At 41.4% G+C, this 19,603-nt stretch overlaps 1 protein-coding gene across 3 annotated transcripts in view; it reads right to left on the bottom strand.

Moving 5' to 3' along the window:
- Uimc1 (ubiquitin interaction motif containing 1) overlaps positions 1-19,603 on the bottom strand; it is an 88,213-nt gene that overhangs the window by 38,937 nt on the left and 29,673 nt on the right. For all 3 annotated transcript variants that reach the window (XM_070036504.1, XM_070036506.1, XM_070036505.1), the window contains exons 7-10: positions 15,054-15,118; positions 12,931-13,007; positions 8,232-8,329; positions 62-230 (exon numbers count right to left, since the gene is read on the bottom strand). In XM_070036504.1, the coding sequence (XP_069892605.1) occupies positions 62-230; positions 8,232-8,329; positions 12,931-13,007; positions 15,054-15,118 (409 nt within the window). The remainder of the gene's footprint in view (positions 1-61; positions 231-8,231; positions 8,330-12,930; positions 13,008-15,053; positions 15,119-19,603) is intronic.

Here is a 19,603-nt window from a genome sequence, read left to right as displayed (position 1 = left end):
CCCTGCATCATACTGTACAGGATTGCAAACTACTACACAAAGAAAGTAAGAGTCTGCTTACCTGGTGAATTATTATCTTTGTCTTCATCCAACAGACCATTGCAGTACATGGCATGCTGCTCGATCTTTGAACGTGGGAAGCTGCGGTCACACAGTGGGCAGGACACTTGGTTATTAGATGTGAAGGCAGAAGCAGGTGTCTTCTTCTTAGCATTGTCCCTGTTATCAACCTGAACAACATGAGAAGTGGCTATCTTAGTTTAGTATCTTTACCCCCCCAGAACTGCAGGAGGCTCCACCTCATATTTCAATTATTTCTAAAGAGACAATACCAATGAGTCAAACTCAGAATCAGGGAAAAGAAGCTAGTTATAGGTAATATTTGTTCAAGACTTTCCAACTACAGTAGACCATTGGTATCTGTGGGCCTCTGTCCCAAGGAGAACACTACAGAAGACGAACGGTGCATGCTCAGTGCTCAGAGTTCAGTGCTGCACTGTGGATTCATTTTCCCATAACACTGCCCAGCTTCTGTTGAAGACACTGGCACCCTTCAACAAATCTAACGTTTTCACTTTATCACCTAAATTAAGCACAATAACCTTTGCCTTGCTTTTTGAGACCATGTCCTTAATTTCACAAAATTAAGGGAGGAAATACTTACAGATCGCACAACAATTTAAACAGCAGACAAAAATACAGGGCTAGATGAGAGCATCTCCACATCCACTGAGCTATATAATGCACTCACTAACGCTCAGAATTAATGTGTTTTTGTTTCTCAAATTTGAATATATATATATATATATATATATATATATATATATAGCATGCATGCATGTATGTACTACATGACTGGTGGTACTGGAATTTGAACTTACAGCTTTGTGCTTGGCTAAGCAGATGCTCTACCACCTGAGCCACCTTCTATCTAGACTTTTTTTTTTTTTGTCGTTGGTCATGGGGCTTGTACTCTGGGCCTGGGCACTGTCCCTCAGCTCTTCAGCTTAAGGCTGGTGCTCTACCACTTGAGCCACAGCGCCACTTCCCTGAGGAATTGAACCCAGAGCCCCATGCATGCAAGGCAAGCACTCTACCACTGAGCCACCTCCCCAGCTCCCGCTCTACCACTTGAGCCACAGCGCCACTTCTGGTTTTCTGATGGTTTATTGGAGATTAAGAGTCCCACAGACTTTCCTGCCCTGGCTAGCTTTGAACCGTGATCCTCAGATCTCAGCCTCCTGAGTAGCTAGGATTTACAGGCGTGAGCCACCGGTGCCCAGCCAGATCTTGCTTATTTATTTTGGGGACAGGGTCTTTTGCTGCTTCCCAAGTAGTTGGGACGAGAGGTATGTGCCACCGTACCTAGCTACTGGTTGAGATGGAAATCTCATGAACTTTTTGACTACAGCAGTTTCAAGCCTCAATCCTCCTGAGTGGTTTGGATCACAAGTGGGAACCACTGGCACTTGGCCTTATTGATTGATTGATTTTTTTTTTTTTTTTTACTGCACTTGGCCAAAACTGCATGTGACAATCTACAAATAAGGTGAGCTTTCAATGTATACTAAACACTACACATTACTCACTTATCCAAAGCCTGACAAGGGTACTGACATATCCTTTTCCACATGAGAAAAGTCTGATCCGAAATAGGAAGGCAATTTGCACCAAGTCACAAGTAAGTGGCAGGTTGATATTCAAACCAAGGACTATCTGGTTCCAAAACCTGAGAGCACCGACCTCTCCACACTGCAGGGACAAGTCTCATTGAGTGAGTGTGTTTGTACTAATTTCACACTTTGTGTAGCAGCAGTATCATTTTTTAGGGGGAGGGGGAGGGGGACTTGAACTCAGGGCCTAGGCACTGTCCCTGAACTTCTTTTACTCAAGGCTACCATTCTACCACTTGAGTCACACCTCCACTTCTGGCTTTTTGTTGGTTAATGAGAGGTCAGAGTCTCATGGGCTTTCCTACCCAGGCTGGCTTCGAACCCCAATCCTCATCTTGGGTTCCTGAATAGCAAGGATGACAGTGTGCACCACCAGTGCCCAAGAGCAGCAGCATCTTAAAAGGCACCTTCATGATTCTAAGCAAAATAAACCCCAAGATAGAGACAAAAGAGGTTTCATCTTTGTTGCTGTTGTTTTTTAATGCACGTTCTTCCCCCATGGTATAACCCATTGTCACTGTAGGTGATTCCAGAGCCCTGAATCTTGTATATACATTTTTCTAATTTGGGGAGGGAAGGAGAAATAACAAAATGCTGAAGTAAGGTATAGAGGTTGACCCACTGAAACAATGAGATGTACAAGACACTATGTTGAAAATGAACTTTACAACTGGGGGGGGGGGGGGGGGAGAAGCTGGGGAGGTGGAGAGGGAAGGGATGGTAGGGGAAAAGCAATGGAGGAGGCAATAATGGGAATGTACTCATGACCTTACTCATGTAACTGTAACCCCTCTGTACAGTATTTTTACAATAAAAAATATTTTTTAAAAAAGACACTTTCAGTCTCACAATAAAATTCAGATTAGTGAGATTTTAAGTCATAAGAAACTTAAAAACAAAAGAGCTTGTAGTCAGATTAAGTACAAGTAGGATTTAAGATAAGTTTGTGTTTGGACCAAAGATATAACCTCTTGGGCTTTATTTGTGACTTTTTGGATTGAAAGAGGAAACAAGACCCAAATATTGAAAGATCCAAAGAAAAGTCATTAGTTCAGACAATCAATTCTGCAAAGCCATGCTTCAAGCTTTTCTCTGTTGCTCCTCTCAGCGAGGTTTCACAGTCAGCATTTTTCCTGTGTCTCTCGCAGAGGAATTTTATGTCACTTGTCGGGGTCGGTCAGAGCCAAGAGCTCTACGGCGATGAGTTCAGCGGCGTGTGTGAGCACTGCAGCACTACTGCTAGCACGTGCTTTAAAGGGCAGTGTGTCCTACCCAATCACTGTGGAGCTGCTCTGCTTTCACTTAGTGCAAGGAACACTTGTGCTATCATCACTGCACCTTACTACAGAGGGAAAGAAGCCCTCTCTGGTACAAGGACAAACACAATCAAAATTACAAGTATACAAGTGAACTTCTCTGTTAATTAGGAATATTGTTTTGTTTGTTGTTTTGCTAGGTTTAGGTCATCCCTAAAAATCTACTGAGCCAGCAGAGATGCAAAGAGGCCATCTAAATAAATTCTGAGGCCAGGTGCACACCAGTAGCTCATGCCTATAATCCGAGCTATTCAGAAGGCTGAGGTCTAATGACTGCACTTCAAAGCCAGCCCAGGCAGGAAAAGTCTAAATGACTCTTACCTCCAATGAACCACAAATAGCTGGAAGTATACTTAAGCTATGGCTCCATTGGTAGTGAAATAGCTTTGAGCAGCAAAACTCAGAGACAGTGTGACCAGGCCCTGAGTTCAAGCCCCAGGACTGGCATAAAACAAAACAAACAAACAAATACCAAGTCAATTTCTACAACTGCCAGAAAATATTCCATTTTTAACACAATTGCCTTTTGCTAAAAAGTCACAAGAGGAAGATGAGAAAGGAACTGGCAACAGTTGAGTTCTTGTCCTGTACCAAGCTCTGCTAAATGTTTTCCATATGTATATCCCTTACAAGAACCTATAGTAGGGGCTGGGAAGGTGGCTCAGTGGTAGAGCGCTTGCCTCGCATGCATGAGGCCCTGGGTTCGATTCCTCAGCACCACATAAGCAGAAAAAGCTGGAAGTGGCGCTGTGGCTCCAGTGGTAGAGCGCTTGCCTTGAGCTGAAGAGCGGAGGGACAGCGCCCAGGCCCAGAGTTCAGGCCTCATGACTGGCCAAAAAAAAAAAAGAACCTATAGTAGAGGTATCACCAGCTCTAGAAAGTAACCTGCTGATCCAAAAGTTAATAAGCTTCTAATCCAGGCCTGCTTCACATTAAAACTTGGAAGTTTGAGGTGCTACTACTATTCTAAGCTTAGTCACCAAGCTTCTCACATATCCAGGTTCATCTGTTCATAACCAGAGGATGATACGATTCTGCAGTGTGGTTATACTGCGCTATCTCTGAATTCCTTTACTGTTTTTTTTCAAGTGGTACTAGTGATGAACACAAAGACTCATGCTGACAGGCAAGTGCTCTACCTCGTGAGCCAGTCCTAGCCCTGTCTTAACTTCTAAGAGCACTTCAGGATATCCACAGATATCTGCAAACAGAACCAGTGGAAAAAAGGATACTCAGTATGAGGAAGCCAACAAATTATTTGATATGGAGTAGTGCAGACAAGTACATTATAAATTCTAAACAGGACTCAGGTTCTTTGACCCAAACAAAGAACCCAAGCCTTTGTAGTCATAGATAGCTAGGAAATCGACCTTGATGAACTAAATGGCTTGTAGGGATGCTTCTTTGTGTAAGGATGACTGTGATAACAATATCGGTTCCCCTATTCCCATTTGTGTGAGATTAGACATTTTGGGGGTAGTATAGCCGTAGGCCACTCCAATCCCATTTTGACAGGATGTCAAAATGAACAAGTTTTGATGTGAAGCACCTATGTCCATCTTCACAACCACCACTGGCATTAAGAGTCTTTTTTTTTTTTTTTTTTTGGGGGGGGGTCTGGTCGTGGGGCCTGAACTCTGGGCCTGGGCGCTGTCCCTCAGCTCTTCAGCTCAAGGCTAGCGCTCTACCACTTGAGCCACAGTACCACTTCCAGCTTTTTTCTGCTTATGTGGTGCTGAGGAATCGAACCCAGGACCTCAGGCATGCAAGACAAGCACTCTACCACTGAACTACCTTCCCAGCCCCACACTAGGAGTCTTATCAGTAGTGGCACAGTAGGTTTCAGGAAACCAGGCACCCAGCACCTGCAGTGGAAAGGCTGGGAGGGAATCGAACTTCTATGGTAAAAGCTGTTTAGGGGAAAAAACTAAGCCAAACACTGGTGGCTAACCCTATAATGATAGCTACTCAGGAGGTGAGATTTGAGAAACATGGTTCATGATTCTCAAAGTTCATGAGATTCTTATCTCCAGTTAACCACTAAAAAACCAGAAGAGCTGTGGCTCAAAGTGGTAGAAGACTAGCCTTGAGCAAAAGAGCTCAGGGACAGTGTCCAGTCATAGGTTCAAGCCCCACAACTGCCCCCCACCAAAAAAACCTACATCAAGGGCTGGTGGCTGAGATCTGAGGATTGAGCTTCAAAGTCAGTCTAAGCAAAAAAGCTTGCAAGATCCCATCTCCAAAATAAGCTGCAAAAAATCTGTAAGTGGAGGTGTGACTCAAGTGGTAGAGAACCAGCTGTGAATAAACAAGCTAAACAAGAGAATGAGGCCCTTAGTTCAAGTTCTGATTCAGGTATATGCACTCTTTTGTACACATAAACACACACACACACACACACACACACACTCTTGTACACATAAACACACACACTCTTTTGTACACATACACACACACACACACACACACACACACACACACACATACACACACACACACACCTTAAAGTATAAAAGGGAATCAGAATTAAGTCTCCATTATAGGATAAGAAAGTAAATATGGCCAGTGCTGGTGGCTCATGCCAGTAATCCTAGCTACTCAAGAGGCTGAGATCTGAGGATCCCAATTCAAAGCCAGCCTGGGCAGGAAAGTCCATGAGACTCTTACCTCCAATAAACTACTCAGACAAAAGCCAAAAGTGGAACTATGGCTCAAGTGGTAGAGAATTAGCTCAGGGACAGAGCCTAGACCCTGAGTTCAAGCCCAAGACAGGCAAAAAAATAAAAAATATTTCCCTTATTTGCAATAACTAGATAAGTCTAGGATAATCTTACCAGACAAGCAGAAAAGGTCAAAAGCTAAATACATATGACCATATAAGATGATGTTAAGGGACTGAGAATGTGGCTCAGTGGTAGTATGCTTGCCTTGGGTGTATGAGACCCTGGGTTCGATTCCTCAGCACCACATAAACAGAAAAAGCCAGAAGTGGTGCTGTGCTGCAAGTGGTAGAGCACTAGCCCTACGCCAAAAAAAAAAAAAAAGCAGCTCAGGGACAGTGCCCAGGCCCTGAGTTCAAGCCCCAGAACCAGCAAAAAAAAAAGATGATGTTAAGGGAAATGAACCCCAAGATAGGGACACAAGTGGTTTTTTCTTTGTTACTGTTGTTTTTAATGTACAATGTGATTTTTTTTTTTGTTTCTTTGTATGTTCTTCCCTCATGGTATAACCCCTGTTGTCACTGTATTTGATTCTGGTACCCTGCATCTTGTATATACATTGTTCTAATTTGAGGAGGGGAAGAGAAATAATAAAATGCTGAAATAAGGATATAGGTTGACCCACTGCAACAATGAGATGTATAAGACACTATGTTGAAAATGAACTTTACAACTTGGGGGGGGAGGAGGAAGGAGTTGGGGTGGAGAAGGAAGGGATAGTAGGGGAAAAACAAAGGAGAGGGTAACAATGTTCCATAGGAAATGTATTCATTACCTTACTCATGTAACTGTAACCCCTCTGTACAGTATCTTTACAATTAAAAAAAAATTACATAGAAGAAGAAGAGGAGGAGGAAGAGGAAGAGGAGGAGGAAAGTTAATACAAATACAAACAAAATCTTTATTTTAAAAAAAAAATGTGTTCAGTTTCCAAGCTGCTTTACATGACAATAGATTAAAGACAAAAGTTTAAATTCTTGGAAGTGGCGCTGTGGCTCAAGTGGTAGATCGCTCATCTTGAGTGAAGAGCTGAGGGACAGCGCCCAGGCCCAGAGCTCATGCCCCATGACCAACCAAAAAAAAAAAAAAAAAAAAGTTTAAATTCTTTGTAAAAGAATTTTGTAATTTGTTTCGTCAGGCTCAACAGGAAAACAGATACTGAGAAGCAGCTTGTGCTAGCCTCTGAGTGCTAGCTTTATAGATATATACCACTAGACTCAGTTCCACACGAAGAGTCTTAATTCAGAAGTATGAATTTCAGCTGGAGACATGGCTCTGTTGGTACAGCACCTCCCAGAAGGGAGCCCTGAGTTCAAATCCCAATACCACACATACAAAAAAAAGGCATAAATTTCTACCAATCAGTTTTATGACTATCACCAGATATGTGAAATGAGCTAGGAAAGATAACGTGATTCACTTATTTTGTCTTTGTATTTCTGATAACATTTAGAAATGAGGGCTAAAGAATATGGGGATTTTTTTCCCAAGATTGTTCATGCCCTATAACTTTAAAGACAAATCTATGTTCAAATTCTAGTTCTATCAGTAAGCAGTAGAAATTAGTAAAAATTACTCAAACATCCTAAGCCTCAGTTTCCTCATCTGTACCAGAAATGTAATAAAAGTATAAAAGAAACAGTAAGGGTTTTGAAAAGACTTTTTTTTTTGTCAGTTGTGGGGCTTGAATTCTGGGCCTATTCACTTTCCCTGCACTCTTCAGCTCAAGGTGAGCACTGAACTGCTTGAGCCACAGCACCACTTCCGGTTTTCTAGTGGTTTATTGGCAGTTAGAAGCTCATGGAGTTTCCTGCCCAGGCTGGCTTTGAACCATAATCCTCAGCTCTCAGCCTCCTGAGTAGCTAGGATGACAGGCGTGAGCCACTGGTACCCAGCTTTTTTGGCCTTTTTTTGTGTGTCAGATCTAGGGCTTTAACTCAAGGCCTAGGCATGGTCCCAGAACTTTTGTAGGTCTAGCACTCTACCACTTAAACCACAGCTCTACTTTTGGATTTTTGGTGGTTAACTGAAGATAAGCCTTACAGACTTTCCTGCCTGGGCTAGCCTTGAACCTTGATCCTCAGATATCAGCCTATTAAGTTAACTAGCATTACAGATATGAGCCACCAGTATCCAGCTTGAAATAATCTTAATAAAAATTTCTCTGGAATAAATGTGTCAAAAAATTAAAACCCTATGCCACCTAAATCTTTTCATCCAAGGTTAACATTATTTTTTTTTTTTTTTTGGGGTCCAGTCGTGGGGCCTGAACTCTGGGCCTAGGCGCTGTCCCTCAGCTCTTCAGCTCAAGGTGAGCGCTCTACCACTTGAGCTACAGCGCCACTTCCGGCTTTTTTCTTTTTGCTTATGTGGTGCTGAGGAATCGAACCCAGGGCCTCATGCATGCAAGGCAAGCGCTCTACCACTGAGCCACCTTCCCAGCCCCCAAGGTTAACATTATTTTAAAAGAGAAAACAACTGAAATAAATGACTGAAGAAAAATTATAAAGGAGAATATTCACCTCCTCATCTCTCGTTCTTACTGCATCCGGGGTCTCTCTGCTATTTGGAAATGCTTCTTTCTCAAGGTCAAGAGTTTCAGGGGAACTTAGCTGTGTCTCTGTAATTTAAAAAATTTAAATAACATTAACTTAATTTTGGTTTTTCGTAGTTATGAAATACACAGCCACAAAGAAAAATGAAACCATGTCATTTGCAGAAAAATTAGAGGACATCATATTGAACAAGACAAACCAAACTCAAAAAACAATGTATCATATGTTTTCACTCACACGTGGAAGACATGCATATTCATAGACATGTGCTCAGATAGATAATTAGATAGACACACACACAATTACTTATATGAGTAAATACAGAACAAGAGTGTAATTAAGAGACTACCTAGGAGGAGAAGAGGATGAGGGAAAAACATAAAGGATGAGTAAGTTTGAAGCTCACTGCAAGCATATATGAAAAAACAGCATTCTGAAGTCTGTTGAAGATGAGAAATTTGTCTCAGAAGGCAAATCCTGCAAGTTTGACAGTACTTATTATACCTCTAATGGCATTTGTGTGCTTTACAAATACAATGTGCAAGATTCTAAATAGCTTCTAACTCATTAAAGAATACATTTCTAGAATTAATTGTATTTTAATACATCACAATTTCTTGGAAAGTGGATACATACACACACACACACACACACACACACACACACACACACACACACACACACACACACACACACACACACACACACACACACACACACACACACACACACACACACACACACACACACACACACACAGATTTTATCCCCTTGATAGGAAAGCACATAAGCCTCAAAATCTTCTTTGCAAGTTAATATCAGGCATAGCATCACCAGACAGTCTGTTCAAATATAAGAGCACTCACTACCTGGACTACTGTACAATAATAAAAGTCATATACTAGGCCCTGTGTGAATGACTGAAATGTCCAACTATAAAGACAACTTAAAGAGATACTAATGCCTCAGAAGTAAACAGTGCTAGCACAAGGCACAATAAGGACATAATATGGTCATATTCTGCTTCTTTAACAAAGTAACCCTGGGGCTGGGAAGGTGGCTCAGTGGTAGAGCACTTGCCTTGCATGCTCGAGGCCCTGGGTTCGATTCCTCAGCACCACATAAACAAAAAGAAAAAAGCCGGAAGTGGCGCTGTGGCTCAAGTGGTAGAGCGCTAGCCTTGAGCTGAAGAGCTGAGGGACAGCACCCAGGCCCAGAGTTCAGGCCCCACGACCGGACCAAAAAAAAAAAAAACAAAGTAACCCTAAAAGATAGCCTCGCCTGGTACCAGTGGCTCAATCCGAAGTAATCCTAACTACTCAGGAGACTGAGATCTGAGGATCATAGTTCAAAGCCAGCCCAGGCAGGAAAGTTCATAAGACTTATCTCCAATTAACCACAAAAAGCCAGAAATGGAGCTGTGGTTCAAGTGGTAATCACTAGCTAGCCTTAGGAACAGTGCCAGGCCCTCAGTTCAAGCCCCAGGCCCAACCAAAAAAGCCTAGTTGGTGTTTGTTTTGTTTTGTCAGTCATGGGGCTTGAACTCTGGACCTGGGCGCCATCCCTCAGCTCTTAAGCTCAAGGCAAGTGCTCTACCACTTGAGCCACAGCGCCACTTCTGGTTTTCTGGTAGTTTACTGGAGGTAAGAATCTCATGGACTTTCTTGCCTGGGCTGGCTTTGAACTGGGATCCTCAGATCTCAGCCTTCTGAGTAGCTGGGATGACAAGCATGAGTCACTGGTGCCCAGCTAGCCTAGTTTTTAGTATAAAATCCCTGAAACTGTAAAAAAAAAAAAAACCTCTCTACAATCTCATTTAGAAGTGGTTTTGTCTACAAGCAGACTTAATCTGCAGGCTAATGACAGAAAGTCAGATCATAAAGCTACCTAACCTCAATCAGTCCTCACTAACAAGGACTTTCAAGTTCTTCCTGCAAGATCCCAGGATGATATCCTATGCCATTATCTAACAGGTATACTGAGAGACTTTGCAAAAGAGGGCCAAGTGCACAGTTCCAGATAAAAGACGCAGCCTGGGACTTTCCCAGAAAAAAAATTGCTTTCTTCTCACAAAGACAGTATTTCAGTCTTGAGAGTTCCTGCCAAAATCAGAGCACTTGGTAGTGAGGTCTCTTGGTGGGCATAATTAGGCAATAATCCAAAAACATTTCAAATGAATTAGGGAACCACTTTCAATGAAAACCAACATAATTATACTCTTAAAATAATATTTTAAAAGATTTCACGATAGGCTGCCAAGTGCTTGAAAATATTTACACAACTTTTCTAGATTGTACATTAACTATGGCTTGCAGTCTATGTAGAAAAAATTGAAAAGAAACCAAAACTAGGAAACTATGAATATATCTGACAAGCAGAAACCTGAAAACTCAAGATAGGACTTTTAACAACATTTGTAACTACTTGCCATCCCAAAAGTTCCTCAATCTAACATGAACGAAGTTACTGATAAATATAATAGGCTCTGCTTTTTAAAAAGCCCCTCCCCCGCCCCAAAAACGAAAGAAAACTGAGCTGAGCACCAGTGGCTCACACCTATAATCCTAGCTACTCAGGAGGCTGAGATCTGAGGATCAAGGTTCAAAGCCAGCCCAAGAGTTGTTTTTTGGGGGGTCCAATCATGGGGCCTGAACTCTGGGCCTGGGCATTGTCCCTCAGCTCTTCAGCTCAAGGCTAGCACTCTACCACTTGAGCCACAGTGCCACTTCTGGCTTTTTTTCTTTTTGCTTATGTGGTGCTGAGGAATCGAACCCAGGACCTCATGCATGCAAGGCAACTCTCTACCACTGAGCCACCTTCCCAGCCCAAGGTGTAGCCCAGGCTGGTCTCGAACTCGTGATCCTCTGGCCTCATCCTCCTTGTTGATTACTGGCGTGCACCAGCTTTTTTTTTTTTTTTTTTTAAATCAGTCGTGGGGCTTGAACTCTGGGCCTGGGCGCTGTCCCTCAGCTCTTCAGCTCAAGGCGAGCGCTCTACCACTTGAGCTACAGCGCCACTTCCGGTTTTCTGGTACTTTATTGGAGATAGGAGTCTCACGGTCTCTCCTGCCCGGGCTGGCTTTGAACCGCGATCCTCAGATCTCAGCCTCCTGAGTAGCTAGGATTACAGGCGTGAGCCACCAGCGCCCAGCTTTTTTTTTTTTAATCAGTCGTGGGGCTTGAACTCTGGGCCTGTGCACTGTGTGTGTGTGTCCCCCTGATCGAAGTTCAGGGGCTGGGAATTCAGCTCAGTGGAAGAGCGCTTGCCTGGTGAGTGCAAAGCCCTGAGTTCAGTACTCAGCAATGTGAGGGAAAAAAATGCTATAGAAGGATTGAAGTTCAAAGCTACTCTGGACAGGAAAGTCTGCCAGACTCTTATCTTCAATTAACCACCGGAAAAACAGAAAGTGCTGTGTCTCATCTGTTAGAGTAACATAGCCTTGAACAATAAAAGCTGAGGGACAGTGTCTAGGCCTTGAATTCAAGCCCCAGTACTGGCAAAAAAAAAAAAAGTAAGTTATAGAGGCTGGGCCTGGTGGCTCATACCTGTAATACTAGGTACTCAGGAGGCTAAGATTTAAGAATCACAGTTCAAAGCCAACCCAGAAAAGGGCAGTGAGACTCTTATCTTCACTAAACTACTCAAAAAATGGTGGAAGTGATACTATGGCTCAAGTAGTACAAAGAAGCTCAGGAACAGTGCCAGGCCTTGAGTTCAAGCCCCAGGACTGGCAAAAAAAAAAAAAAAAAATCCACATAAAAATCTCACAGACTTTCCTGCCTGGGCTGGCTCTGAACTGAGATCCTCAGATCTCAGCCTCCTGAGTAGCTAGGATTATAAGTGTGAGCCGTGGGCACTAACAGTTGTTTTGTTGTCATCTCTGATGAGAGTGGAAACAACAAGCAGGGGAGGAGCCATGTTAATTTCAAAACTAAATTAGCCCTAAGAAGGGAAAAAGGTTGAGAATTAGTCAAAGTCCACTAAAAATAAGTATGTATGTGTATGTGTATCTGTATGTGATTGTGTATAGGAATTCATACACACATAAACATGCATATTTATATCAACCACACATAAACCTCTTGAGAGTGTTTTTTTGTTTTGTTTTGTTTTGGGTCCGGTCTTGGGGCCTGAACTCTAGGCCTGGGCGCTGTCCCTCAGCTCTTCAGCTCAAGGCTAGTGCTCTACCACTAGAGTCACAGCGCCACTTCCGGCTTTTTTCTTTTTGCTTATGTGGTGCTGAGAATTGAACCCAGGGCCTCAGGCATGCAAGGCAAGCGCTCTACCACTGAGCCACCTTCCCAGCCCCTTGAGAGTGTTTTGAACAAAAAAAATTATAAGAATAAAACAGGCTGAGCACCAGTGGCCTGTAATCCTAGCTACTCAGGAGGCTGAGGATCTGAGGATCATGGTTTGAAGCCAGCCTAGGCAGGAAAGATCTTGAGACTCTTATCTTTAGTTAACCACCAGAAAACTGAAGTGGCACTGTGGATCAGAGTGATAAAGGACTAGCCTTGAGTGAAAAAGCTCAGGGACAGCTCCCAGTTCAAACCTCACAACCTAAATTAAAAACAAACAAACAAAGAAACCAACAAAATAAAAAACAGTAGACAGCTAGGTATCTAGTAAAATCTAGTATCTCAGTAAAATCAGCAGAGATGCTTACCAGGACAAACAGTGATTTCTTCTGCAGAACTCTCTGGCATAAGGACTAAGCTTTTCTTACTGGTCAAAGCAGCCGTGCTGAAAAAGAACCAAATCCCAAGTGAATTTTCAGTAAAATAAATCAGAACACAGCGCCAAAAGCAATGGTGAGTCATTCACAAAGCCACAGGTAATCTGATACCTGCTGTCCACTAACACAAAAGCACAACAGGAAAGCAAGGAATCAGTAGTAAAACTCTAGGCTAGACACAGGGAACATAAACATGCTTACACCAAAATCACTGAATGAAAAGAAGATCCCTTTTGGAATGTTCATAAAGGAAAGATAAAGGGTAAGAAGTGCTTGTGAATATGACAGAAGACACCAACTCCACTCTTAACACAAAGATGCTTTTGACTCAGCCTTCTGAAAACTAGGTACATGTAAACTCAGAAAACAGAGTCTACTGACAGCACTAGCTTCTCCTTTAGCTTGCAGTTAAATTTCCTCTTTTTCTCAAGACATAAACAACAAAAATAAAATACAGTTCCAAACTGTCCTACAACAAAAATCTGCCCACACAAGTTGTACACCTCATTCAAGAAAAATTTAATTATGAATGGCTTCCCTCATCCAACCTTCTGGTTTCTCTGCCTATTCATCTGGTATGATTTCTTCCTGACACAGGAACACACGGCTGAGATTTGAGCATTTGAACTAGCCCCCTCATGCTTCACAGAGCTCTATGATTAGTTTGATCAAGTATGCAAGAAGACACTTAAAAACACAAATCCTCACATCAACCAAGAACCACAGAGAAGAGAGAATAGCCACCACTGACTCATGATAAATAAGTAAATCCTGACAGGAAACCACAAGTGATTTCTCTCTCTAAATAAAACATCTCATAGCATTTGTTATAAACCAAGCCAGACACAGTTTACTCTGCATGTAACATTAGGACTCTATTCAAAGGGTCCATCACAAAACAATTTGCTGACATTTATAAAATGGACTAATCAATTTGAAGTCAAACCACATTGCTTGCAATTTCAACTCTCTCCTGGTGACAAAGCATATAATCATTTATTAAAAGCTACATCTGCTCTGCACAGACTCACCACAATAAAGCAGAGAGGCCTACAGGGAGCAGAAGACCCACGCCAGTTAAAAACACTTCCAAAACTGTCCTAATACACAAATATCAAACCAAAGCCTAGGAAAAAAATGCCCAGTACTATCCACAAAAAGTTAAGACAAACACCCGTTTAAATTACATCCAATGGCCAGCCACTAAGCCTCAACTTCCATATGGGAAATAGTGGTCACTCAATGCAAAATCATGCTCTTGAAAAATCCCTGAATCTCAACTATCACACAAAGTGGAAAAATGGTTGGAAACATGATCCAGTTAGTAGAAGAGTTTATAACAAATAGCCTATTACTTGTTACCTACTGTTAAAGTAAAAGGACTTAGAAGATAACCCTATCAGGCAATTAACAATAATAGAGGAGACAATGCAAATGTAACCACTTATAGGAAAGATGAGACATAGGGAAGAGAACCACACAGTGTCTGTGTGGCCTAAATAATCACACTAGAGACTTCAAATTGGCACAGAAAGCTACGGTAGTTAGGAGAATAGCAGAGATGGACACCAGTGGCTTGCATTTGTGCTCCTTGCTCCTCAGAAGGCTGGTATCTAAGGGTCTGGGTTCAAAGCCAGCTCAGACAAAAAGTCTTTGAGGCTTTTATCTCCAATTAACACAAAGCTAGAAGGGAGCTGTGGTTTAAGTAGTAGAATACCAGCCTTAAGCATAAAAACAAGGAATAGCGCCCACGTCCTGAGTTCAAGTCCCAGTACTAATAACATGCATGCATGTGGTGTGCACACACAGAATAACAGGAAATGACTATTTCTCAAAAGTACTATATATAGAATTTATGCCAAGATGACTCCAGTAGACAAGATAACCTTTCTAAGCTTATCTGAGAAGTTGGAGCTGCTGTGCTAATCTGTGCTTACAAAGGACTTCAATATTCCTAGGCAGACTGTCCATGGAGTCCCTCTCACTCCTGCAATTCACCTTCCTTACTCGGCTATCATCAGAGAGGAACTGAAACTCACAGCAAATGATCTAACCTTTGTGAAACAGGTGCAGCATTTTTTTCTTCAGAGGGTTCTTCAACAAACAGCCCTTGAAAAGACTGCAAAGAAATAGGAAACATCCTAAATATACAATCTCACATGAACTGGTTTCTTCCTTTTATTTTAAGATAAAGGTTTCTTGTTTTTGTTTTTTCATTTCAATAAGTATTATTTTATATAGGCTTATGTAATATAAAATAAAAAGCACATAGGCACTGTGCCTTTGTGTTCATCCCCTAAGCGTAACTTCCTTTGGTCTGTGTATAAATGCCTAGAAGTTCCTTCCCTTAAAAAAAAAAATGTATTGTTCAATGTTATAACCCAGCAGTAACATAAGTTAGTTTCAGTAAAAGAGCATATCTAAAAGACCAAATCAGACCAGAGCACAGCATGGTAGCACATATCTGTAATCCCAGCACTCCTAAGACTGAGGCAAGAGGATCTCAAGTTCAAGGCCAGCCTACTTCTAGTTACAGGCTAGGCTGGGCTACACGGACACTACACAGACACATACCTACACAGCTGTGTAGGTATGGCTCAGCAGTAGAGTGCAATCCTAGCAAACACAAAGAAGAAGAGAGGCCCTGAGTTCAAACTCAAGGACCATTAATAAAATAAAAAATAAAATAAAAAGCAGTGCCAATGGCTCCTGCCCGCTTATCCTACTCAGGAAGCTGAGCTCTAAGGATCATGGTTCAAAGCCAACCCAGGCAGGAAAGTATGTGAGAGTCATTTCCAATTAACTGCTAAAAAGCCAGAAATGGTGCTGTGGCTCAAAGTGCTAGATCATTAGCCTTGAGTTCAAAATATCTCAGGCAGAGGTCCCAGGCCCTGAGTTCAAGCTCCAAGACTAGCACAAAAAAAAAAAAAAAAAGTAAGTCAAATGAATTACAATTTCAGAAAAGCAGTTATAAAGCTTTTAATATTTAAGAAGGGAATGGACAGAAAAAAGTCCAGTTTTCAACAGAAACAGTGAGTTGGTATATACACTGCATCCACAGGAGATCTCTCTGAGCACAACCAAGACATAACACAGGATTATCCCCAAAGTCAAGGTCTGTTGCTTCAAAACTGTCATTATGGTTTTGCTATTCCACTGCAGGGATATCTTTTAAGAAAAGCAATGATATAGACTGCTAAAGAAAAAGAGCATTTCCACTTACTCATGAAAGCTGGTCAATGTCAACTCACTACATGTACAAGAGCACAGAAACTATTAGCTACTGCTGCCCTAGAGGCTCTTCTAAGAAAAGCACTGACTGTGAAGCTTCTTCCAGGAGAAGTAAAGCTACTGAACAAAGTTTCCAGGGTTTCCTAACAGGATATAAATACCTTCAACAAATTAGACATCTCTCTACTATTCAGGTAAATGATGAAATACACTACCAAAAAAAAAAGGAATAGCTAAATTGACTCTATTGTGAAAAAGAAGGTAACGTTATACACTGAGTGGGAATGCAGTCACCATGAAAAACTAAGAGTTGAACAGAATTCTCAAAAGGGCTAAAATACAACAGCAGTAAACTGCACTTGACTGAACTCAGCAGTTAAAAAAATCTTATAAAAAAAAAAAGTAAAACACTAGATAAAAAAAGTAAAACACTGACACCTAGTGTCCATTAAATAAAATTATGATTTAGAATCATGAGCTGACTAAGTTTAGGACTTCAAAAGCAATCAAGGCACCTCTATTTCTACCTTAGGCTGAAACATATCTCAAACTATACCAGTGTAATACTTTAAAAGTTATTGTGCGGGCTGGGAAGGTGGCTCAGTGGTAGAGCGCTTGTCTTGCATGCTCAAGGCCCTGGGTTCGATTCCTCAGCACCACATAAGCAAAAAGAAAAAAGCCGGAAGTGGCGCTGTGGCTCAAGTGGCAGAGCACTAGCCTTGAGCTGAAGAGCTAAGGGACAGTGCCCAGGCCCAGAGTTCAGGCTCCACGACTGGACAAAAATAAATAAATAAATAAAAATAAAAGTTATTGTGCATATATTAGGCACCAAGCTTCTGCCACATCCATTACTTCCTTTAATCTTCACAAGAATCGTGTAAGGCACTAGCTGTTAAAGCATTTTAGAAAATTAGCAAAATGAAACCTCAAAAGGTTAAATAACACAGAACCACACAGCTGATCAGCAATGAGCTGGAACCTACCTAACTCCAAAGCCCATGCTCTAACCACTACTGTTGTGTTTTTACATATATCCTCATTCTAATGAACTACATTAATTCCTCAATTTACACCCCTCAATGGTAGTCATCTGGATTTAGGGATAAAGTAAGTTTCATTCAGAATGTAAAAACATGACAGTAAAACTACCTAAACATAAATCAAGTAAAGAGGAAAATTTAGGAGAAAAATGAAACCTTAGGAAGCTATGGCCAAATCTCGATGTTACACTGTGCCTGAAGAAATGGTAAGTAAAAAGAGGATAGTCTGTACTGGGTCTTAAAATGAAAAATATTAAGCCAAGTGTGATGGCACATGCCTGCTATTTAGGAGGCAAAAACAGGAGGACTGCAATTCAATTTGAAACCAGAATAGGCAAAAAAAAAAAAAAAAGTGAGGCCTTCCCTCAAAAGAGCCATAATAGTCACACGTCTATCCCAGCTAACTGTGAGGCAAAATCAGGAAGATCATGGTCTGAAGCTGGCTTTGTGAAAAAGCATGGGACCCTATCTGAAAAATTCACTGAAGTTAAATAGGATGGAGGCCTGGCTTAATGGCCGGAACACTTGTCACACCAGATTGAATTCAAACCCCAGTACTGATGAAAACTTTTTAAAAAATGTTTTAAGGGAAAGTCTAAAAGTCTAGACTCAAATACTATCTTCAACATTGTAGTCTGATCGCCTGCTGGTTACCCTAGCAACAGCTCTGTTGGGAGGCAGTGATGGCTTCTCAGGCTTTTCCACATCCAGTTAAGCTATTCCTTTGAAACTCCCTTTTGCTGATCCAGATCTATTTATACTAGAAGGAGGTACAGGGTACAGTAAATCAAGAGTATTTTGGTCATCAAAAGTGTTCCTATCCCATAATGACCAAACTGTCATTTGTTGTATATTCATCAGCATGAAGTTTGGTAGTAAATCTATACAATCTGGTCATTTCTAAGAATGAAGCTCTAGCAACTGGACTGAAAAATTAGGGATCAGACTGTGAACCCTGGGTCCAAGCTTCAGTACCATTACCAAAAAGAAAAAAGTAGTAAGTAAGCACATCAACACCTCTGCCTCGTAAAACCATTAAGACCTCTCAGACTTCAGTAACAGCCTTCCGACTCTCAGTGATGCCAGAGACCAGTTATCAACTGATTGAAAAGCTTTAATAACCTTCACTTACAGACTAAGCCATTTGCCCCAAGGAGAATTTTTTTGTTGTTGTTATCCCAATTTCTGAAACTCTTGCTTTCTATAGCAACTCAAGAGTCTCAAACCCCAGCAACTTGAGCAAAGCCATGTTCAACAGAAAATGTTCCCAAGCTGGGCACCAGTGGCTCATGCCTGTAATCCTAGCTACTCAGGAGGCTGAGATCTGAGGATGGGGGTTTGAAGCCAGCCTAGTCTAAGCAGAAAAGTACCCATGAAACTCTTATCTCCAATTAACCACTCAAAACCAGAAGGGGCACGTGGCTCAAGTGGTAGAGTACTAGCCTTGAGCACAAAAAGGCTCAGAGACAGAGCCTAGGCTGAGAGTTCAAGCCCCACAACTGACCAAAAAAAAAAAAAAAAAAAAGTTTCCATAAATTCTGTAAATTCTTTCCATCCAGTTATTGAAAGCAAAAGATGAAGAAGTAAAATTACAATGCTAAAGGTTTTCATGACTTGCCTATAAAAGCAGTAATCTTGTTTCTGTTTGTTTTGTTTTGTAAAGATATTATTCTGAGTTGGCAAAGTTGTAGTGAACTACGCTAGAGGGAGCAAGTACACATTTGAACAATCTTTCTGAAATACGGCAATATGGCAACAAACAGTAAGCATGCTCATAACTCTCCAACATAGCATTTCTCTAGCTCTCTATTCCTAAGGACATAGATTTGAAATTTAAAACATTCCATGTCGAAAGATACTGATCACAACCGAAATACACAGCAGGAAAATGTTTTAATATTACGGCAAATTTGCAGGCCAAAATGACATTAAAGGTGAAATCTACACATCATTTTAATGTAAGAAAATGATTCATAATGTTAACTTTAAAATACAACAGTATACCAATATGAGTTATGGGAATAGTAGTGCAGTACTTGCAAAACTGGTTCCCAGTATCAGGGAAAAAAATACATTAATATGATCTGAACCGTACAAAAAATAAATGAACTAAAAAGTCCTACTTCATGTGGATACTGGACTTTTTTTTTTTTTTTTTTTTTTTTTTTGCCTGTCATGTCTGGCTCAAGGCTAGTGCTCTACCACTTGAGCCACAGTGCCACTTCAGGCTTTTTTCTGTTTATGTGATACTGAGGAATTGAATGCAGGGCTTCATGCATGCTAAGCTAGGCGAACACTCTACCAGTGAGTCACATTTCCAGCCCTGGCCTTTA

This window comes from Dipodomys merriami, unplaced genomic scaffold (assembly GCF_024711535.1).
Source record: "Dipodomys merriami isolate MVZ:Mamm:240054 unplaced genomic scaffold, mDipMer1.0.p SCAF_271, whole genome shotgun sequence".
Taxonomy (NCBI): Eukaryota; Metazoa; Chordata; class Mammalia; order Rodentia; family Heteromyidae; genus Dipodomys; species Dipodomys merriami.
This window is presented reverse-complemented; position numbering and strand designations above follow the sequence as displayed.